The sequence below is a fragment of the Gadus macrocephalus genome, chromosome 6 (genome assembly GCF_031168955.1).
Source record: "Gadus macrocephalus chromosome 6, ASM3116895v1".
In the NCBI taxonomy this organism is placed as follows: Eukaryota; Metazoa; Chordata; class Actinopteri; order Gadiformes; family Gadidae; genus Gadus; species Gadus macrocephalus.
The window spans coordinates 6,981,399-7,005,309 of record NC_082387.1 but is presented as its reverse complement, the minus strand read 5'-3'; the positions used below and the strand labels follow the sequence as shown (position 1 = coordinate 7,005,309).

General features: G+C 42.8%; 2 protein-coding genes and 1 long non-coding RNA gene across 9 annotated transcripts in view; 1 reads left to right on the top strand and 2 right to left on the bottom strand.

The window, feature by feature from the left end:
* Nucleotides 1-4,884, bottom strand: part of otoa (otoancorin) — a 17,283-nt gene extending 12,399 nt beyond the window's left edge. Inside the window, exons 1-4 of one of the 3 annotated variants that reach the window (XM_060053754.1) lie at nucleotides 4,732-4,884; nucleotides 3,750-3,823; nucleotides 3,501-3,628; nucleotides 188-209 (exon numbers count right to left, since the gene is read on the bottom strand). In XM_060053754.1, the coding sequence (XP_059909737.1) occupies nucleotides 188-209; nucleotides 3,501-3,628; nucleotides 3,750-3,823; nucleotides 4,732-4,733 (226 nt within the window). In that variant the 5' untranslated portion in view covers nucleotides 4,734-4,884. Of the gene's footprint in view, nucleotides 1-187; nucleotides 210-3,500; nucleotides 3,629-3,749; nucleotides 3,824-4,727 lie in introns of all 3 variants that reach the window. The other 2 variants (XM_060053756.1, XM_060053755.1) reach the window with 2 other exon arrangements.
* Nucleotides 4,885-7,564: 2,680 nt separating this feature from the next.
* On the bottom strand, nucleotides 7,565-23,327 carry il6r (interleukin 6 receptor). 5 transcript variants are annotated; one of them, XM_060053747.1, is made up of 12 exons: nucleotides 23,050-23,326; nucleotides 21,471-22,112; nucleotides 20,919-21,042; nucleotides 20,445-20,623; nucleotides 19,652-19,824; nucleotides 17,414-17,555; nucleotides 15,169-15,212; nucleotides 14,884-14,938; nucleotides 14,555-14,657; nucleotides 13,971-14,300; nucleotides 8,182-8,228; nucleotides 7,565-7,987 (listed from the first exon to the last, which is right to left on the bottom strand). In XM_060053747.1, exons 1-10 carry the CDS (start codon nucleotides 23,138-23,140, stop codon nucleotides 13,973-13,975), a joined length of 1,881 nt encoding a protein of 626 aa, XP_059909730.1. In that variant the 5' UTR covers nucleotides 23,141-23,326; the 3' UTR covers nucleotides 7,565-7,987; nucleotides 8,182-8,228; nucleotides 13,971-13,972. The 5 variants fall into 5 exon arrangements, with proteins under 5 accessions (XP_059909730.1, XP_059909732.1, XP_059909729.1 ...); XM_060053749.1 differs by lacking the exons at nucleotides 7,565-7,987; nucleotides 8,182-8,228 and having other exon boundaries at nucleotides 13,743-14,294; nucleotides 23,050-23,327; XM_060053746.1 differs by lacking the exons at nucleotides 7,565-7,987; nucleotides 8,182-8,228 and having other exon boundaries at nucleotides 13,743-14,300.
* On the top strand, nucleotides 17,428-20,019 carry LOC132459316 (uncharacterized). The gene is made up of 2 exons (XR_009526199.1): nucleotides 17,428-17,559; nucleotides 19,659-20,019. It is a non-coding gene; the product is annotated as an uncharacterized LOC132459316 (long non-coding RNA).
* Nucleotides 23,328-23,911: the final 584 nt, after the last annotated feature.

Here is a 23,911-nt window from a genome sequence, read left to right as displayed (position 1 = left end):
GAGAATGTGATCAAATCTAATTCGTTGCTCAAATCTAGGCCATGCTCAAGTTAATGAGGTTGAAGACATCCTTGGTCTGTACAACAACAGTACACACAGTCACTTCAAAATGCATATCAACACTTAGATCACTCTATTCCCTATGTGACTAATCTAATAATGACATTGTTGAACATGGTTTTCCTACCCTTGTTGATGCAGTTCATCATCTGGAACAATAAGATGAATCAGTATGTTAATTGTAATAATGGCATAATGTATTGTTGCACTGTAACATGAATATTATGTATACTTTCAATTTAAGAATTAATTCACCGGATGTGTCACTATTTCTTAAAACTTAAAATACTAGGCAGTATATTCACCTAGTGCATTTTTTCAAATAAAAGAGAATATATTAGAAAATTATAATATCATATAATATCGTATTATATATTAACATGTAATACAATATAATGTAATATTATTTCATGTCATCATTTCAATATAAATCCATAATTAGAGCGTTGAGCATCAGAAAATGATGATCCACAAAAACCACTGCAAACTCACTTAAAGGGACACTATGTAATATTTTGAGTAATTTATTACCTCAAATCAACATATTCATTCATAAATAAGTCCTCATTGGTGTAAAATTATCTCTGCCAAAAATCTCACTTATCCTCCTGAGCGAAGAATAATTAATATTAATATCAATATGGTTACATAGGACGGGTAAGCTTCATGGAGGCTTCCATTTTCTTCCGGTCTATGAGCTGCCGAGAGGGTCAAAAAGCACTACGTCGTACAGGAATTGCAAACGCGTTTTCACTCTGAGCCAGCGTGACGGTGGAACAGAGCTTAGTTTAGCGAGACGAGTTTTACCGGCAAATTTGAACATGCACCGCATTTTTTTGAAAGACCATAGTTATGCCACGCCACAGGAGAAGGAATCATCGTCGCCAAAAAAACGACGATGTGTAAGCAAAGCATGTATAACATGGTTTTTCATGGCAACGAGATGCGGGGTGCTATGTTTGAGCGACTCGTCATTGAAAGGCTACTTTATTACATATTTAATTTACTTTTTCACATTTTTGTCGAGTTTAAATCGTGACAATATTCTTATGACTTATGGATAAGTCATAACTCAAATGCGTTGGAGGAATTCAAAAGCCATTCTTCATCAAGTTATGGAGGTTTATTCTCTGCTGTGGTCACCACGTATCCAAATCCACCAATTTGGGGGCTCAAGGCGAATTTAGCTAGTGGGGCCCTCAACATTCATATGCGACAAATAAGTTTTCAGATATCACACCATCGTATGTCAAAATGCAAAATGGGTAGTGGCGCTTCATGTTGCTAATGTTGCTAAGTTCACGTCTTTGCTCACGAGTCACAACAACTGCATGGATGGAATATTCCATTTTAATGCGAAAGAGAGGGGGTGTGCACGTAATCGGTATTTCTTTGTAATTTATTCTGTTGTTCTTCTTTCCAATTTAAACATACAAAAATCACCAATAAAGAAAAAAATCAACATTTATCTGTGAATTACTGTCCAAAGGGCCCCAATTACCAGCTGTAGGCCTATGGGAAGTTTGCAGCTCCCAGTCAGGAGTGGCACCTACAGTTGGAGGGGCCCAAGGCCGTTGCCTAGCAACGCCTCTATGCAAAGACCGCGCCTGCCAGTGGCGGACTTAGCAATTTGGGGGCTCAAGGCGAATTTAGCTAGTGGGGCCCTCAACATTCATATGCGAGAAATAAGTTTTCAGATATCACACCATCGTATGTCAAAATGCAAAATGGGTAGTGGCGCTTCATGTTGCTAATGTTGCTAAGTTCACATCTTTGCTCACGAGTCACAACAACTGCATGGATGGAATATTCCATTTTAATGCGAAAGAGAGGGGGTGTGCACGTAATCGGTATTTCTTTGTAATTTATTCTGTTGTTCTTCTTTCCAATTTAAACATACAAAAATCACCAATTAAGAAAAAAATCTACATTTATCTGTGAATTACTGTCCAAAGGGCCCCAATTACCAGCTGTAGGCCTATGGGAAGTTTGGAGCTCCCAGTCAGGAGTGGCCCCTACAGTTGGAGGGGCCCAAGGCCGTTGCCTAGCAACGCCTCTATGCAAAGACCGCGCCTGCCTACGACGAACGTAGTTTATGACAGGGAAACAATATTAAACATTAGGACATTGTGAGCGAGTAACATCACTGGCATTCGCTGGCATCTGGACATACTACGCAAACACAGGATACTAACGGACACTGTGACACCGTGCCCGCAACTGCCCGGAGGAGGAAGCAGCAGAGACGGGGTGGACGTAAACAAACTGAACAGCTTCTTTCAGCTCCTACCCTCCAAGAAACGCTATCGCAGCTTAAGATGCTCCACCACCAGGCTGCGGAACAGCTTCCTACCTCAAGCTGTCAGGATGCTCAATGCACCAGCGTCCCAGATCTTCTCACTGGACTTTATTTATCATTTATTTATTTATTCATCATTGGGACGTTTGTTTGTTTGTTTGTTTGAAATGTATGTTGATCTTGATCCGTGAGAAACGCCTTCTCGTTTTGTTGTTCAATCAACAAAATGACAATAAATTTGATTTGATTTGATTTGATTTTGATTTGATTCCGTTAGTTACAATGTAAATTGTTGGTATTTAGAATACTGTTACATTGTTGAAATCAACGGGTTACAATGCGTTGATTAGGATGCGTGCTCAGCCGCACGCATTATGGGAATTATTGTTTTGATTTTCGGTAACTCCAAGACTACCAAAGGCTATGTCAACTTTTATGTTATGACATTTTATGTAATCTGACATTAAATTACCTACTGTTATTTATCATCTGTATAGTTATTTGTCATGTTGGAAAGTCCACAACTGCTGGAGTCAAGTTCGTTGTCTGTAAGAATGCTTGGTCAATAAACCTGATCTGATTTGTCCATCTAATTTTTTCCAGTTGTCCACGAACCTCATCATCACTCGAATGACTCGATGAGGTAGCCTAGTAGGTGTCATGTCACAGCTTCTTGGCACATACTGCCCACCGTAGTTTTTGGACAAGCGAGCACTATTAGTTTGAATGCAATATACAATTGTACCACTAGATGGGAGTAATTTTTACACAGTGTCCCTTTAAGTTAAGTCTATCGACATCCTGCTATTGCTTCATGCAGATCTAATGGGTGGAGAATTTTTCCCCTCCTGTCCGGGTGGGTGAGCACGTTACTGCGACTGTGCTTATTGACGGTGTTTCAGGCATTGAGTAGGTAAAACTACACAGAGATGAGTATTCAGCTCAGTAGTACTCAGACAGAGTTCATCAGATTACCTTGAGATATATATTAATATACTTCCTGACAGTTTCCTGACTAGATATTAGGGAGGTGTGTAGCGGATGCATCCCTCTGTGATATAATATGGTTATTTTCAATCCAATACAAATTAAACAGTGAAGTCCTAGTCGTCCAAACGTACCACCCTGACGCTGAACCTACCAGTTTTCTGGCCATGCTATTTAAACGCTTTTGATGATTAGAGGAAGTGGGTTGGTCTCCGGGCATGTCCGTGGTAGCAGGTGGGTTCGGAACGGATGGGTAGCTGGGCTTCGTCTCAGGTAGAGCAGCTGAGTTAAGAACAGAGAAAGGCACAGACACGTGGGTACAACAGGACGCACACAGGCACAAGTAGATCATGGTGTGAAAGGAAGCAGATAGTTCTGATTGGTCAGTGTTCAAGGGACCTACCGAAGGCTGCGTGGACGAGGACGAGCAGGAGGAGCAGGGACCTGACTATGGAAGCCATGCTCGAAGGCTTCAACCTACAAACAAACAAAGACATCAACAACAACAATCTCACTAAACATGAAGCACCCATTCAGTTACTGGACATCCCAAAATGGCCCTTATTATTTTGCTATTCATGGTTAGTAATGTGTGAGTCATTTAGGATTTTAACAAAATATAATATTCAAACCTAGATGAGCTGTAATCCAGCTTGTATAAGGAGAGTTTTGGTTGCTATGCCGAATGTGCCTTAATAAGGTGTTGTGTCCCTCTGAGGTCTTTCCTCCCGTGCTACTCTCCTAGTTACCTGCCTATGGGGAGGACTCATGGAAGTCAGAAGAGAGCTTGTTGCGATAAACACACTCTGTAAAGCATGTTCAGATAACAATGACTTGGCATCTTCGGTCTTACGTCATGCCATCTTAAATATATCCCAGTCTTTCCTTTTTTACTCGACCTTGGGATCTAATTTGATTAGAATTTGACTTATTTTTTTTAAATATTTACAAATGCCCAGTCTTTCCTTTTTTACACGACCTTGGGATCTAATTTGATTAGAATTTGACTTTTTTTTTTTTTTAAATATTTACAAATGCCTTTAGAGCAAATACATTTTCCGTTACACAAACACGGTTTTCAAGATGCAAGTTTGTCCATCTCAAGAAAAATGTATAAAACATAGTTAAACTACATTCATCATTTATGAATTTCACATTGCATATCCTACTCCACAACCATGGTACAATTACTTGACTTACCAATGCAAAACTAAATCAGGCTTCAGCAAGGCCATCAACTTGGCCTTGCCAAGTTTTTTTCCACGGAAATAAAATCAAACCCCAGCACCATAATATGCCTTTTGTTAATATCAGCATTAATCAACCCAATAAAGACATATATTTCCAATGAACAGGTTAATACTAATTAATATCTACATACTCACATACAGCTCTCTGCTGCTGACACTCAGGAACTGCTTCCAATGTCCAACCCAAACAAATTAAGCTGGTGGACCCAAATTAATATGGTGCACACAAATGCAGGGGCAGCAAGCGCGGCTGGGGGTGAGTGCCCTCGGCTCTGTCTGCTCTCTGTTAAATACACGGTGGGAGGTTACCTGATCTAAGTGAGGCAAAGTGTGTGTGTGTGTGTGCGTCTGTGGGTGTGTGTTAACTTAAATGGTTGATATTTGAGTTGAATACACACAATAAGCCTATATCAATACAAACTATTCAAAGCTGAATTGCCCTACCATAATGTAGCATATGACACTACCCAGAAACCGAGGAGAATTTACAAAGCTTTCATAAATGTCCTCATTCAGACCCTTAAAGGCACCCAGTGCAACTTTATGTAAACATTCAATGAAAAATAAACATTCAATTTCTAGTCTTTTTTACACGTAGTAAGTTTCAATAAATCCATACCATTACATATCGACATTCAAGGAGCAAAGATGAGACGTTGTTGTGTGGTGAGAACTGATAGAAAATCGTAAACAACAACAATCGCCGGTGGGGAGAAGCCATTTTTACATTGACTGGAAGCCTGCTTTATTTATTGTAGGTTACAAAAAATAAAGAAAATGGCGGCATTGTTGTTGTTATCGATTTTGAATCAGTTCTCACCACACAACGACGTCTCATCTTTGCTGCTTAAATGTCGGTATGTAATGGTATGGAGTTATTGAAACTTACTACGTGTAAAAAAGACTAGAAATTGAATGTTTATTTTTAAGCCTCGAAAGTTGCACTGGGTGCCTTTAATGGGTCTTTTAGGCCTTTCCAAGTCAAGGCTACTTTATTTATATAGTTATTTTCATCCATGAGGCAGACTCAAAGTGCTTCACATATTATTGCTGCACAATAAAATAAAATAGATTGAAGAAATAAAATATAATATATACCTCAAAGAAAATAAAGGCAACATATGCTAAAATAAAATAGATACGTGAAAGATAATGAAGGCAAAGTTAAATAATGAAAGTGCAATGTATTTCAGATTTAGCAGAAAGCTAAAGCAAACATAAAAGTCTTCAGTCTTGTTTTAAAAGTGGTCAGAGTTAGTCTTAAATCCTCAGGGAGTTTATTCCAGCTATCCGTTGCATAGTTACTAAATCCGGCTTTCCCATGTTTCGTGTTCACTCTGGGGATAATTAACAGATTGGTCTCAGAGGATCTTAGTTGTCTAGAAGCCAGTGGAAGCATATCAGTTATATACTTTGGCCCTAAACCATGTAGGGACTTATAGGTGAGCAGCAGGATTTTAAATCAAATCAATTCTCTGAGATAAAGATGAGATACAGGCTTTAGAGCCTCAGGGTTCATTTTATCAATATATTTCCCCCCCCAAGCCCCACAATTTGCCGAACGATATGGGCATTAGTCCCACTAGTTGCTGAACGTGAGTTACCATTTCCATCAATGTTATTTAAGTAATAATAATAATAAATATAACCGCAAGCGGTGATCAACGGGGTCCGAGCAAAATTAAAAGTCAAGAACATAAGAAAATATAAATATAACATATAATTGTCATATTTAAGGAAAGATGTTCCACTTATAAACCTGAACTGCAGCCTCATTCACATGGTCAAAATGTCTATTGATAAGCACACAACATCCAGAAAACTCATAGCACACATTTTTCAAGTGAATTAAGGGCTTTCTTCATAGCATATCCCTGAAAAATCTTTGAAAATCTGGGGAAATTAAACATTTGTAGTCAAGAACACTAACGGAAGAAATATAAATATGTCAGAGTTAATTATGAAGGAAAAATGGTTAATGAAGAAGTTCCCCTTAATGCCATACTGTGTCTTGGCAGTCAGATTCTCATCAGGCAATGTTGATTGCCTGATGAATTTCAGGTGCTGTTCAATGTTCTTAGTTCTTCGAACTCTCAACCTAAGGATCACCCATACACGGCATTATCCCGTTGAGCCACTGACATTCCTGAACAAGCCTCATTCACATGGTGATAACGTGGATTGATAAGCACACAACATCAAGCAAACTCCAAGTACACATTTCACAAGAGAATTAAGGGCTTTCTTTAAAGAGCACAGATCTGAAAATTTGGTCCCAAAATTTGGTCCTCTACTGGAAGGGGCGCGACTTCGCCACTCTATGGGGGTCTACCGGAAGGGGCGGACTTACGAGCTCGTAAACGAGCTCGTACGTCCGCTCTACCGGAAAGGGCATGACTTCTCCACTCTAGGGTCAACCGGAAGGAGCGAACTTAGTAGATCTATAGAGTGGCGAAGTCACGCCCCTTCCGATAGAGCCCATGGGACCTATGAGATCGAAGACTGGGACCAGAAGATAATTACTTTCTCTCCATTGAAACCCATTCATATTTTTCGATCTTATAGGTCCCATGGGCTCTACCGAAAGGGGCGTGACTTCGCCACTCTAAGACAGCAGCTTCCCCAGAACAACGTGCAATCTACAATGGATCTTGGCCTGGCAGACTAAATCAGACCAGGTTCTATATTGAACTTCCATGAAAATGGAACTTATTAAAAGGTTATTTAATTAACCCTCTGTTGTCCCCAGGGGGGAATTTGTGACCACAACTGTACACCACAAAGGGGAAGCACCGTACACCTTAAACACATCATCACGCTTTATTGATGACGCCTGGCACGTAGCATGCAGGACAGATGAAGCGGCTTCTAGTTCAATCGTGGCTACAGAAATTAGTCTAACAAAAGGCATCTCACAAAAAGTTGAAACAAATTAAGGATTTCTCCTTTCAGAATACACAGACCCAGATCAATTGGCAAATATGAGGTTTATTATTTGCAGGACTGATCAAGTTGTGGTCAAAAAAGCACATAGTTAAGTGTATGTGGCAATTGAAGTCGAGGTAAGGCATACTTTTTCCACAAACAGGGCTCACGTAATACCCAGTGGGCTTTTTCTACGTCATTATCCTGCTTAAATGACTAATGACACCAACAAGGATGCATTTATTTACCTATGACTATTACACACACACACACACACACACACACACACACACACACACACACACACACACACACACACACACACACACACACACACACACACACACACACACACACACACACACACACACACACACACAATAACTGCTTTATTTAGCCTGATTCCATTTCACAGCTTCCTCGCTTTTCAGATCCAACGTTTCACAAAGGTCGTTGTTGAAGTGTTCTGAAAAACGAAAGTTTGGGTACGTGTACAAGTTAGTAGGTGTACTGTTAGAATATGATCAATACAGTTCATACAAAAGAGAGGTTTTAGGAAGTGAAAAAAAACATTAAAAAGAGAACCAAGGGAAAAGGAAGCATTGTGTGTCACATGGTCTTGTTTATTGTTGTTTAATTAACAGGTGAGCTCCAACTCACCTGCTGCAAACTGTCGGATGTCTGGTGGCCTCTTCAGAAGGACTTCTCTATGAGATGATTGTTAAGAGAGAAAGGGGAAGAAACAAACAATAATAATAATGAACAGTGAGCATTTATTGACTAGGCCAGTGGTTCTCAACCTTTTTTGAGCAAACGCCCCCCTGACCTTACCCTGATTCTCTGGCGCCCCCCCCCAATAAAAAATAAAAAAAAGAACGAACAACCCCACTCACACTCGTGTTATATTGCTTAGTGATGTCAATGCATCGTTTTTCATTAATTTTACGTTGGTCACTAATAGCAATGAATCTGAGTCGGTTTTGGTGCAAAAAGATAAAAATATTAATGAATATTCATGACATGCAAATGTCTAACCTCTGATTGGCTAACAGCACTGTCCATCATTGTAATAAACCCAATTACACTTCCAGAGCGAAGGGAGAGAGAGAGAGAGAGAGAGAGAGAGAGAGAGAGAGAGAGAGAGAGAGAGAGAGAGAGAGAGAGAGAGAGAGAGAGAGAGAGAGAGAGAGAGAGAGAGAGAGAGAGAGAGAGAGAGAGAGAGAGAGAGAGAGAGAGAGAGAGAGAGAGAGAGACTATGCTCAGAGCAGCTGGAACTGAACAACAGCAAGAGGGAGGAGGAAAACGGGCTATGAAACAAAATTTGATATTTTTTTCTTGCTATCGGCCATGTTTGATTGTGTTGGTTATTGAACTGTTTACCCGGGAACTTGGGTTATGTTTATCAGCGTTACTATAGAGATCATGACGATAACTGATGCAACGGTCCGGGCGTGTGCAGGACCGAACCGCGAAATTAAACACAACAGAATTCAAGCCTTAATCGACCTTCTTTGTCGCTCACACAGACCCACACACAGAGTACACTACACACTTCCCCTGTATACCTAGAAGTGGGCTAAAATAAAGCGACATTGTAGCAAACCTTAAAAAGTCACTCATCAGTTTATCTATCTCTGGATGGGATCGTAGATACTTTTCATTGTCGATTCTCGTTTTGATCTAGGAAAAAAAAGTCTTATGAATCTTCGTTGGTTGTATTCGGAATACATTTTTTAACTCCGACTATTAGTACTACTACTACTACTACTACTACTACTACTGATCTGATGATGATGAAGTCCACCTTGAACTGCCGCAGCTTCTCCTCCTGCTCGCTGCTCAACGCGCCACGGTCCGGTTCACCCAGCCCCTCTCTTCTAGACATTGTGTTACTGGCAGTGCTTTCCCTTTAGCCTTGCTTCATAGCCTACATATGTTGTAGTTACTGCCCATGAATTAGATTGACGAGCGATAGCTTCGGCTTTGTATGGAAAGAAAATTCATGTAATCTGTTGTTGACAAATCCCCGATTACCATGGAAACACGCTGTGGTGATGATGCGACTGTCCGCATGGTGGCACTCTAACCCAACCTCAGTTCATCTCCAGAGGCCTGTTTCAGGTAGCTGGTTTTGAGGCAACCCCGAGTTTGTTCGCTCCGAGTTAGTGGAAACTCTGGGTTTTCCGTTTCAGGTAGCAGGTTCAGCGCAACCGAGAGTTAGTTGCTGCGGCAACATACGCCGTGGACCTAACCTGCTCGGGAGGTGGTTAGACCTACTCTGAGTTTGTTGTCTATAAGGCTGAAGGCAGCTCTCCGACAGAAGGAAGTGTTAGAAACGGTATGTCCTTTTCTACGAGAGCCTGTGGATGTAGAGGCTGCGATCCTCAGAAGGAATCTCCGTGAGGAACGATTATTAAGAACCCGGTTGGATATACTTTCTTTTCCTGATAATTTTCTTCACGTGCGCTATCGTTTTTTAGCGCAATCTATCATTGATTTAGTCCACCTTCTCAGTCCCCATGTTAAAGCTAGGGTGGGTAATTTCTTGACTGTAATATTTGGCAAAACTGTCCTAATAGCCAGTCAGCTATATGTAGGTGAAGTTCTCTGAGAATATCTGCTCATAACTTTGCTCTCCCCTGCCTCTGTGGGCCGCACCCAATAATTGCCACCGCTCATGTACACTTTGACCAATCAGAGCGAGGCTCCGATTCTCCGTTCTTATTGGCTGTGGGACTGTCCGGTCACCTTGGCAACGACGTTGGTGCGTCCCTGCGTGAGCGTTCACGAGCCTAGCGGTCTGACAGTTTTGTACTACTACGGCGGACAACAAATGAATAGCCGTGTCTTCATCAACGGCCCATAAATTTCCCATTCCCCGGATACCATCAACTAACACCACTAAGACAGAGAAAAAAAGAGGAAAGACACTTGTTGAAAGGACAGCTACTAAAAGGGAGGCGGAGAGAGCTCGAAATAAAACCAGAGTAAACATCGGCGTGGCTTATGAGCGATGGAGAGAGTTACGTGACCGGAGAAACTTAAAATCGGACGCTGAGATGGCTATATTTCTTATAGACAGGCAAGGAATTGTGCTATCCCTCCATGGTATATTGCGATGAATATGTAAAGTGTCGGCTGGTATGGTTTTTTACTAAGCAAAGCCACGATAACCGTTACATTACGGTTCTGTAATGTAACCATTTCAATACGGTTCTGTAGGATGTCTTGCATCAGCCGATGGTTCTTTTCCCGGTCCGTTTTATAGGTTAGTTATGGTCACACCAACCGTGGCTGTCGGAATAACACAGAGATTGTGCTAACACGTGGCCTAGGCTTCAACTCAACTGTGGATAATGTCCGAGTCACGTTTGTATAAAAGCTACGTTGACACAACTGCCAAGATAAGCACTGCGAGGGAAGTCTAGCATATGATATTCCATGTATTGTTATAACGTTGTTGCAAGCTAGCAGCAGCCTAGCTCAGTTTCGCGATCGCTTTGAAGTGACGGTTTCCTTGTGTGTAATCTGGCTTTCTGTGTTATTTTATCAAATGTATATATTTTTTCAGCACAGTACTGTACATACACAATGATGGACAACGACAGTAAAGAGATCATATCGATTGTCAATATTGATAAGAGGGAGACCTAGAAGAATTCTGTTATCATGGAGAAGGAGGTTTTGTTTTTGTTTTTTGTTTTTTTTTGCTTTTGTTCTTATGCTAACGAACTACAGTTGCAATTAGTTTGCTATCTTGCTTGGCTGATACAGCTACCTTTCTTAGGCCTACCAGCGCAATGGCAATGATTTTAAGATAACATACATGGTATGTCTGTGAGTAAGATGTTGATGCTATATATGTACTTATGTAGCAATCAGCACTAATGTTTAATTACCTCGGAATCGGACATGGTGTTTCGTCTTCCTATCAATGTAACTGAATTCACATGAACGCGCATAACTGACGTTCGGTGGGAGGAGCTACAGCAGGTAGCGTGGCAGGGACGGGCCAGAGAGCACGCGACGGAATCTCAACGGCTGTTTTCTCCAAAATCGCCCACCCTAGCTTTAACTGTCAAACGCACCGGGGGCATGCTTTAAGTTTAAGTTTTTGTTTTTTTTACGCAATTAACACATGTGCAGAATGATCCGCCCCGTGCTTCCCGCCCGCTCTGTACTACATTCACTTTAACGTTGTGGCTTTCCCATGATCAGAGTAGCTGACTAACCACGGACCTATAACTGCTGCAAGTCAAGAAACTAATTTTAAGAATGCAAGGCAGAAAAGACCCTGGTACTGCTTTTAAGCTGTTCTTCTCTACATGCACATGCTCCGCATAATCGTCTGCATTGTTCACTGAAGTAAAACCCTTTGAGTAAACTGTTCAACAAAATAACTTTTCCCACCACAGCCCGTGTTCTAATAAATACAATCTACTTTTTATGAGGATTTCTTTATTTCCTGAAAGCACAAAAAAAGTCATTCATATCGGGTATGTTTTTAGAGCAGGGAACAGTATCCCAATTTGCACCTCACTCACCTTTAACTTATGTTCCAAAATTTGGATCTCCAAAGCATCCTTTTGCATATTTTGAATTGTTACAATTGCATGGAGGTTGGTGAGGGCATCTGGTTCAAGTAGGGCGATGACGCCATGGAAGAAGATGATTAGACTGTGAAATTATTACTTGAGCGCAGAATATTGCCCCATCCAATTTGCTACATGCTGGGTTGCGTGTACATATTTAATTATTTTGAATAACCAACCTCTTATAAAGGCACTTCTATCCTGGGGGGTGGGGGGGGATCAGAGGAGTTCTCCCCAGGGATGCCCTCAGCCACAGGACGCATACTCTGTTGTCTGAGGGCCATCTCCTCAGCCTCTGTGAGGGCTGCAGAGGTGGCCTCTGCTTTTTTTTCGATTTGCTAACATGGAGGAAAATGTTACCCTAATATTCAGTAAGCGCTATTTTGAAGACAATATATATATATATAGGCAGTGTTGGGGGTGGCTGGGAAATGTACTACTTACATTTACTGCTTAAATATAGGCCCATCACATGTTGAATATAGCTGTTAAATTAGGTACAGCAGGCAAAACCGCACAATTGATTTGATTTCAATTCAACATTAGTTTACCTGTTTGAACTATATTTTGGTACTTCATCTTCATTTGCTGCCAAGTCCTCTTGGGGCAACTCGGGGTTGCGTAAATTGAGACACACACACACACACACACACACACACACACACACACACACACACACACACACACACACACACACACACACACACACACACACACACACACACACACATAAACACCATTTACATATTGAATAAGTGGAAAATATTAAACTTTCCTCTTATTTTTTTTTATTTTACTTATTTATTTTACTCACGCATTGACTTGTTCAGCTATTTCAGGCCAAGCTCTCTCTGGGTAACTGCTCGGCATACGCGTTCATTAGAATTTCCAATTCCGTGGGAGAAAGTAAGTGGATCTACGCTTTTGGTCCATGTTTGATCATGTTATCAGAGATCCATTGATGATGGCTCTTTAGAGTCAACAGGCACGCCCTCAACCCAGAGTGAACATACTCAGAGTTGATTAACCCAACGCTGATCACCTGTTCTGAAACCAAAAACACAGAGTTTCTTTTCAACCCTGAACTCTGAGTCAACCAACTCAGAGCGCAGGATTAAACTCAGAGTATGTTAAACCAGCTACCTGAAACAGGCCTCAGAGCTGACAACTCTTTGTTTACCTTTTCAAGTTTGTATTGCAAACCAAAAACTAGTATGGGGTCAGTACAGTCTCATTAATAATGAATGCACAGAGAAGGTTTGACAAATGTATTTAGCGTTTTATATATAAATTACTCTCTTCTGACAAATACATTTCAATGCACACATAAATGGATATCGGTATGGATAAATGTAAAATAAATAAAGTTTAACAGTTTGTATATAAATGTAACAACATCCAAATACATTTTGAAGAAAATTGCAAATATTGTTTTAATTAATATATTTATGGATTTATTTTACATTTATTTAAAACAAGGTACATTTGTGTGTGGATCAGAAATGTGTTTGTGAAACTTATTTTTGTTTATGGATTTATTTTACATTTATACATACCGATATCCATTTATGTGTGCATTGAAATGTATTTGTGAGAAGGGAGTAATTTATATATAAATCACAAAATACATTTGTGATTCCTTCTGTGCATTTATTATTAATGAGAATGTTCTGACCCCATAAACTAGCGGCCCAAGCGGCTTTGAAATTAAACGTATTTCTTCAAGAAAAAATATATTAAGACAATGTATACATATACGAACATCATAACAAGTTGATCAATATACAAATACAATAGACTAATACAGGAGACATAACAAACAAATGATCCAAGAATCAAATCAGATGGTTCATTTACTTTTAAAGACATTTGGGCCCAGACTGTTGGGAAACGCTCTCCCTGTCTGTCTGGAGCAGGAAGTAGCTTGTATTGTTGAAACTGATTGCTTCACTCCTTTTCTCTGGCTTTTCTCTATTGTCCTCCTCTTCCTCCTCCTCCTCCTCCTGTTCTTCCACTGCATTGGGCAGGGGGTCTTTGTAGGGAGCGGGGGTAAAGGTCACAAGTGCGTGTCCTTCATGGGCCGTTGCGGCCATGGCGAGGGAGTTGGAGGGCGGGGGACGTGGGTCGGCCGCGCACACAGTGACCATGTTCAAATTATGAAGCTTTGAGACAAACTTCTCCCTGTGCCTGACACGAAAAAAATAATGAACAACCCATATGTTTCTGAGAGACTAGGCGTGTGTTATTAAAACGATTAAATCCAGTTTATTCACTTTACTTGTCAAAATGTGAATCTAGTGTATTTAATATTAATTCAATAAGGTAGTCATTTAGAAAAACACACTTGCATCGGTGGCCTTGTATCAACTCACATGTCATCATGATTCACCCGTGCCTGTTGGCGTTGGGATGTATGTAAACATTTGTCAGTGTGGGCATACCTGAATGCATACACAGCCAGGGCCAGGGAGAGGAGAACACACAGGCCAGAGATCCACAGGGAGTGAAGCCACACCTGGTCCTGGGTCTGCTCTGACTCTAAGGCTGGGGTGAACAGGAAGCAGTGAGGCGCCGCAGTGAGGCGCCGCGGTGAGGCACAGGTTAGTGATGCTTTCAAGACTCAAGCGATTCTCATTAACGATCGTCCATTTCTATAGTAGCCCGATTTCCTTTTGGAATCTGGGTGGCAAAAGGGCACAAATACATACGCACGCACTGGCACACAATCATGCGCAAACACACACTAACACATCCTCCATCCTGTTCTTACTAGGGGTGTAGCCCATCCCACTCCCAGATCCTGCTGAGTATATGTCGAGTGGGTCCTGTAGGGCAAAGAACAGGAAACATGTAACATGAGAGAGAGAGAGAGAGAGAGAGAGAGAGAGAGAGAGAGAGAGAGAGAGAGAGAGAGAGAGAGAGAGAGAGAGAGATACAGAGAGAGAGAGAGAGAGAGAGAGAGATACAGAGAGAGAGAGAGAGAGAGAGAGAGAGAGAGAGAGAGAGAGAGACAGAGAAAGATACAGAGAGAGATGGAGAGAGAGAAGTTTCTTACCAGTGTCGCAGCTTGATCAGTACTCCACAACGGCACAGGCGGTGCTTAAGGGAACAGAGGTGAACACACGTTGTTAAAACCTCATACACATAAAGGCTTAGATCATTCAAATTCTGAGCTAATGATGTTATTGGGGAGGATACAAATCTAAACCGACTGGCGTTTACAACCACTTACCAGCACAAAAGCGTTTGTGCCTTTTCATCACAATTGAAAGGTCCCATGGTATGAAAATGTCACTTTATGAGGTTTTCTCACATTAATATGAGTTCCCCTAACCTGCCATGTTACCTCCACTTTCTCTGCTTTGCCCAATGAGCTACGACTGTGCGAGCGCCACAAGTGTGTGTCTGTAATGCAAGTGTTACTTGCAAGTGTACACTGCTTTGTTAGTTGGATAACCGTTCTGCTGTTGGTGTTATGGCGCATAACACGTCGGCTTTTGGCCGAGATAATATATATTATATGATATCGATATCTATGTATGATATGATATTATTTAGATATAGAGCTCCAGAACTCCCGCCAGAGAAGCCGGAGTGTTCTAAAATATTTACAGAACATGGCCAAAAGCTGTGTGCACCTCGCCATTGCGATGCATCCACTGTAAACATGAGCGCACGGTACCGTGGCCGCAAGCTGCTCAGGACCACACCCCCACCCTTGACCTTGACCGGCCTCTAAAAAGCGGCATGTTTGTGGAAAGCTCATTGTGGGACTGGGAAATACTGTATTAAGGGCCCACTAACACCTATATATAAGCATCCATAAAGTAGCATGCCATGGGACCTTTAAATAAAACATTTGATCATTCATAATACACAGTTCCAGCTTTTATTTTGACCAATCTAAACAGTTTATGTAGCTTTTTAAGCATTATCTGATCTTGTTATTTTGCAAAATATTTTTTTTCAAAGTGACCTGTATCTACTGTAAAAGATATTTAAAACATGTTGATGAATTGATCAGTGAGCACAAAGCAGATATTGATCTCATGACAGAAACCTTAGGGAAGAGGATACTGTGTGTGTGTCTGTTTGTGTGTGATTTTGATACAAAAATGCAAGTTGGGGTTCCACATAGAGAACTGTATAACGTATAGCGTGATGAGAGTCTCTTAAGATATTGAGGTAAGTCCATTTTCTCTTTGGCTGATCCATAACAGTAAAATAATGCAGGATATCCTGCTCTGGGGATTTTCCTATCCAAGCCACAATAACAATGACCTTTTTAAAATGAAAATATATTTATATAATTATGTATCCGGTACCAGATTTATCAATAGCTTAAATGTCATAATAAAAGTAAAAGTGAATACAATCTTCATATCAATAGGCATCAATTTACTTGCAATGATTGAACAATGTGTTTACAGAAACACCCAGAGAGAAGAGACACTAAGCTTGTATTTGGTAGGGGGGCCTTGTTTATGTGATAACCGTACCACTTGGATTGGCGGTTTGCTCCCCGACCATAGAGGAAGGAAACAGGAGCCCTCCCTCCCCAGGTTGTCATGACTACTTTTGTCTGTGGTCAGTGGGGTTGGGTTAACATGTATTTCATAATCATTGACCTACACAGAGGCAGCGCCTACCTTCTCAAAGTACATTTCAACAGCACATCTAGCTCTAGTGCTGTTGAAATCCCAAAATATACTTTGTTTGGGGATTTTTCAAGGGTGGCGTGTTACCATCCCCTTACTCCTTCTTATGCCTGGCTGCCATAAAGATCAATGATCCTTCCAAACCAGGCAGCGCTAAGTAGCATGAGTTGGCGTGACGCTGATTTTGAGGCGATTCAGCGTTTTCAGTGGAGACCTGAGGTCATTCACCATGAGGGTTCCTAGGACTGGGGTGGCTGTGACCTAGCGTTTGAGAGACCATCCATTCCTGTTTACATTTCGCATGGATTATCAGTCTTGCCTAGTAATTGGGTTTCAAATACAGCCGCGGCCTTACGTTTGTTAGAAAATCTCAAGCCAAAAAAAACTAACAAAAACTTCAGCACAATCTCTTCACTGTAGAATCTTATTACAGGTATAGCAAAACTGTATTTAAATCTGAGGAAACCCTCACCTCAGTTTTCTATGAACATTTTTATTAAGTATATTTCAGATAAAAATAGTTTGATTTATTTTGGTTTCTCTTGAAGACTCCTTCCCGAACAGAGTTCAGAGTCTGATTGGCACTGAGAAGCAGAAATTGAAACTTGTAGATGAGGATGGTCTCACAGGGCTAGCTTTTACCTGTCCAACTGTATGCGTATACAGGTGGGCTCCAGTCACTCCACTGCCCATCGTACTCATCCTTGGCCCGGAGCTGTATCACATACTCCACCATAGGCAGCACATCTCTGATGGTGTACTGCTGGTGTTTGATGGTGTCTCTCTGTGTACAACATATGAATAAATACAAAGATTATGAGAGACAACCCTTTCAAATCTTTCAGACAATTCTATAGACAGCGAAGTGACCGGTGGCCATGCCACCTCCAACATCATCCGGGGCTCTGACACATAGGGCCTGCTCAGGGAACCTTTATGAACATGCAGGACAGCATAAGGCTGAACAACCCGCCTGCCTGGCCTGCTATGAGCCTGGGCAGCCTGCTCTCCAACAGTGGATTCAACCCAGCCTTCTATCTGAATGGGACCTGTACTACATCAGGAGGCTCCAAGGCCAATCCTGGATCTCCTGCTACAATTAACCAGGCAACGGCCCAGAAACCATCCACAAAACATGGCTTTCAAACATGGAAAGAGACCATAGAAATTAAGATAAGATAATGATAGTCAGGTCTGGTTTTAAGTCATATGCATCTGTGTGGGGACCGTAAAAGATTCACTGCTTGATACATTCAATTAATCATTGATTTATTGTCAATCTTAAGATTGGCCTCAATTTTAAGATTGAGGTCTGATATCATAGGTCTCCATACTGTCCAGTTCAGCAGCACGCTAGTGTAGTGGCCGTTTCCATCCATAGGGGGGGACGTTCACTCATTGACATCACCAACAAAGCATTAGGAGTGAAGCTAGACAGGCCCCTGTGCTTTGACTGTATTGTTAGCATTGTGTGAGCGCATAGCCATTCATTAACCATATTTGTCATCTGCGAAAAGTCAAAGTATGTCGTTCAATGTAAAAACATTACAGTCCATTACATCTTTAGCAAAGCAGCGGCCTTTTGTAGAGGTCATGATTCATCTTGTAATACATTTTCTGTGTGCTGCTGTGTGCTGCCAGAGCCACGTCCCTCTCATCGGTTCTCATTCTACTCGACCTGTGAACCTCGAGATCCTCATTGCCACTCTCGCCGAACTTGGTATTGCTGACTCTGTGCTATCCTGGTTCACATCCTACCTGACGAATCGCACCTATCAGGTCACATGGAATGGCTCCTTGTCCAAACCCTGCACCCTCGACACTGGTGTCGAGGGTGCAGGGTCTCCCTATATACCAGATCCTTGGGCTCTGTAATCACATCACACTCTTTTTCATATCACTGCTACGCTGACGACACAACTCTCTTCATCTCTTTCCCCTCCTCTGACAGCACCCTGTGTGCAACACGCATCTCAGAATGTCTGGCAGAAATCAGCACTTGAACGACTGCCATGCCCATCATCTGAAGCTTAACCTCAACACAACTGAGCTCCTCCTTATGCCAGGGAAATATAGTCCTCACATGGACTTACTGGTCACTGTCGAGGACATCGCTGTACCTTCATCACAATCACGAGAAACCTCGATTGGGTACTAGACAATCAGATATGCTGTACCGCGAACATCACTCAACATCCTCTACAACATCTGCAGGATTCGGCCCTTCTTCACTAGGGAATCAGCTCAGCTCCTGGTCCAAGCACTCGTCATCTCGCCTTGACTACTGCAACTCGCTCCTGGCTGGACTCCCTGCCTGCCTGCGCGATTGAACCTTTGCAGCGTATCCAGTATGCAGTGCGCCTCGATCAACCTACCTAAATTCTCCCATGTGGGGGTCCTCCACAGGCTCCCTGTCCATCTCAGACTCAAGATGATGATACTGGCATATAAGGCGGTCAATGGAAATGCCCCTGCCTACCTCCAAGCATTGGTCAAATCACACACCCCAGCTTGAGCATTCCGCTCAACTACTTCAAATTGACTCCTGGCACCGCCATAGCTAAGAGCAAGAAAAAGACAATCATCATAATCACGACTCTTCTCTGTTTTAGCACCACAGTGATGTAACGAGCTCCCTGACGATGTCAGGATCGCAGAGTCGCTCACCAGCTTCCGAAAAAGACTCTTGTGAAAATAAAAATCAACAAATGCATGTACCATCACACACACACACACACACACACACACACACACACACACACACACACACACACACACACACACACACACACACACACACACACACACACACACACACACACACACAAAGCCTGACACTCATGCACAATATGTACTACAGAATCCTTCCCCAGCCTGCACCTGTAAGGCCTGTGAGTCCAGGGAGGAGGCGGGCCGGTATTGGATCTCGTAGACCAGCTCGTAGTACTGGTCATGACGCTTCCAGGAGCAGGGGAAGCGCCAGCTCACGCTGAGCAGCCTCTCATGGCCCTCCACCGCCCGCACCGCCACCGCAGACGGGGGCTCGGGTTTGACTTGGAACAGACATGATCATCACTGCAAGGTAGGAGGGAAGACATGCCCCCCCACACACACACACACACACACACACACACACACACACACACACACACACACACACACACACACACACACACACACACACACACACACACACACACACACACACACAGACAAACTCACACACACACACACACACAAACAGACAACCCCACCACAAACACACACACACACACACACACACACACACACACACACACACACACACACACACACACACACACACACACACACACACACACACACACACACACACACACACACACACATATATATATAAATAAACACCCACACACAGAAAACAAACACACACATGCACACACCCCCTACCCCCCCAAAACACAAACACACGCACACGCACCCACCCACCCACCCACCCACCCACCCACCCACCCACACACACACACACACACACACACACACACACACACACACACACACACACACACACACACACACACACACACACACACACACACACACACACAAACTCCATCTCACACACACACACACACACACACACACACACATACGCACACACACACACACCCACACACACTCTGCAAAGACTCACTGATGCCCATGGGTATGAAGATTTGCAGGCGGCTGGTGGAGTTTCCGGCCGTGCTGCTGACACACAGGTAGGCCATGTGCAGGAGCCTCTTCTCCTCCTCCCTGTGCTCCAGGGCGCACCAGCAGCGCATGGGACGCCCCGAGAACGAGCAGTTGAGCCGAGAGAAGGTGCCCGCGGTGCTGTGAGGGAGGATACGGGGGGGTGGGGGCTTTAGGTGTCGTTGTATATACAAAAAGACAGGATGACAGAAAGACAGGAAGACAGAAAGATAGGAAGACAGAGAGACAGGAAGGAAGAGATAAGTAGGCAGAAACAAAGAGAGACAGACGGATATACAGACAGAGAGTCAAAATACACATACAGACAGACATACATACATCTAGGTTGACCGATAGACAGACAGACAGGCAGACAGAAAGACATAGATGAGGTTGAAAAATAGACAGACAGGCAGGCCGACAGACAGCTCCTCACCCTTTGTCCAGATAGAGGTAGCAATGAGGCTGCACGACGACCTGCTGCTGCGGGGTCCATTCACAGCGGATCTTGCTGCTGGGCGACCTCTTATAGCAGCTCATGATAGGCTGCTCAGGAGGAGCTGAAACGAATGGAGGCCATAGATAGAATTAACATTCAGGATTTAGAGGACATAACCATAGATATATTATCCGTCATCTCAAGGTATAGCCTATTCTCGTTTCAGACGTGTCATATATTGAGGCTTGAAACAGAGACGAAGGCGAATGGACTGCCTTGTTTAGTGAGCTAGCAATTCAATAGCTCAGTGTGCTAAGGGCTGTGTCGCTACAGTCCATTTGTTAAGTTATGGTTTGAACAAGTGTCATCGTAGGGCGTCATAGGACCACTGTGAAAAGGATCTATTCTGCAAGATTTGTCAGCCTGTGATTCTTCTGAATGTCAAGCGGAGGGAAACCTCCAGGAAAGTTGGGAATCACATGTCTCTGTTTCAAACGTTTACGATGGCCCGTGTTATTTCCATTTTCAGCAGGCAGTATCAGTGCTCACCTGCAACGATCACCTTCAACGAATACAGCACCTTTTTCTTGTGGTGACAGCTGTACCTCCCACTGTGATCCGCATTCACAGAGGATATAGAGACCGCCGCTCCATGGTTGCTCTCAGAGACTCCCTCTCTGAACATCAGAGTGCGGCCGTTCAGCCTCCACTGGGGCCTCCTCCCCCGGCCTCCCTCCTCCCTGTTCACGTCCCCCACCGTCCAATCAGGCTCAGAAGGTGCCCCTCCGCCTCCTCTGGTTGGCCAGAGTATGTTTGCAGCGGAAGTGGCCTTCTGTTCTGGGGAAGCCTGTCCCAGGGGACTGCCCCGTCTTTTCCGGCTGTTCTCAGAGTGGGTTTGTCGTCCGTGCCCTGCAGTAACAATGTTTGTGGTGCTCTGGGGGTTGTATCTGATGGGAACAGTTCTCCCCGTGGCGCGGCCTGTCTGGTTCATTATCGTCTGGATGACTGTGCTGGCGCCCGGTTGGTGGACTGTGGTAGGGGGGGGCATGTGGGGAGTGGTATATTCCCCAACTCTGGCAGTCGGGGTCTCAAAGGGGAAGGCAACCTCCATCCCGTCCAGCTTCACCTGACCAGTGCAGGTGAGGGAGAGGTGGCTGCCTGGGGCCACCACCAGCACGCCCGGAGCCGGAGCTAGAACCGAGCAGACATCTCTTGAGGACTGTGGTCATTATGTCAGCACATGCTCACCAATGTTTGTGTACACTGGTCACTGTTTGGTCATTTTACAGTTCACATGATTATTTCTTGTTTTCACTTTCACTTGAGTTGCATAAATTGCCCATGAAAACCTAATTTTTTTCAAAACTTCCACTTGAATTACATTCCTCCACCCAACTGCTTCATGGCCTGTCGCCCATTTCTGTCACTGATTGTTTTTCTCTGATTTACATTTAATTTAGCAGTTTATATTTGGGCCTACATCTGTGGCCCTAGAAATAGGTCTACACTCAGAGTTCTGCGGATACTGAGTGAACTCGGCCAACATTTGTTTTGTTTGTGTGGGAAAAGCTGTCCTTCAATGTGCGATAGACTCCTGCTCCGAATGTCAAAAGTCCACTTTAGCACAACAAAAACTGAATCACACAAACAACCCACCTGCAGGAACACACACGTGTGCCTATCTGCCTGCACAAACACATGAACACACACACACACTCAAACACAAACACAAACACACACACACACACACACACACACACACACACACACACACACACACACACACACACACACACACACACACACACACACACGCACACACACACACACACACGCGCTATACTATTTCGTTATGAATTACTACTTGGTAAAATATGGTCACTAATAGTGCAGTAACAATTACATAGGCTACAATAGTTTGGAAACAACACATCAATTATGTTGTCTATTAGGCTATGTCTTTAATTTTCTTTTACTACTTTACTACTACTTCAAAATTGCATAGCACTTAAATTGCACTTCTACAAATCATGCAATTATGACCTATAATCCAAAAAGCCTAATAAGATTTATTATAAAGTAAAACAGACAACCCTAATGTTGGTTCTTGTTCTGATGTTGAACTCACCTTCTTTAGGACACGTTCCCTCGAAGTGACCGCCGAACGGAGACACGGAGCACAGTGCGGCAGCACAGAGCAGCGCTGCGAAGACACGCATCTTCACGCATCCACACGACTGCCTTCAACGTTTGAAACTAGTTGGAAACTCGTAAAATAGGCTATTTGTCTGTTGCAGAAGTACTTTGCCCGGACAGCCGTAACAAACATGTTGGTGATTCTTGTTTAGCTGATAAATACATCCAGAGAGTCAGTGCTTAGAGCCTCTGGTTTCCCCTTTCCAGAGCCGCTGGGTTGTGAAACACTGGTCTCTGCCCTCTTCCCCACGGTAGCCTAGCTGGCTTTTTTTGTATCTCTGAGTTACAAAGACAAAATTGGCTAATATGTGTTGAAAGGTGTTACATACTTTCGACCTACATTGAATTTGACCTATATTAATATATAAAGTCAGGCCATTATATAATTCATGTTAAAAAACGAATGCTATAAAATTAAAATATATAAAACCCAAAAATGTATTAATTATTTTGTTGTTCATTTATTCATTGTTTATGAACATCATGATCATGATTATCATCATCGTCATTATTATTACTATTATCATTATCAAACAATGAACGGATCATCTTAGCCATGACATACATAATGAACGAGCAGACAGAGTTGGAAAAAAGGTTTATTGGGTCGAGTAAAAATAAGCAGACAAACAAACTCCAGACCATGTCAACCTCAAGAGCTTTATTCTAACCACACAAAGCCTCCACTCTCTCCATATTCTTTACTCCCTGACCACAATAAACCACCACTCTCTACCTATTCTTTACTCCCTGACCACACCAATCCACCACTCTCTACCTACTCTTTATTCCCT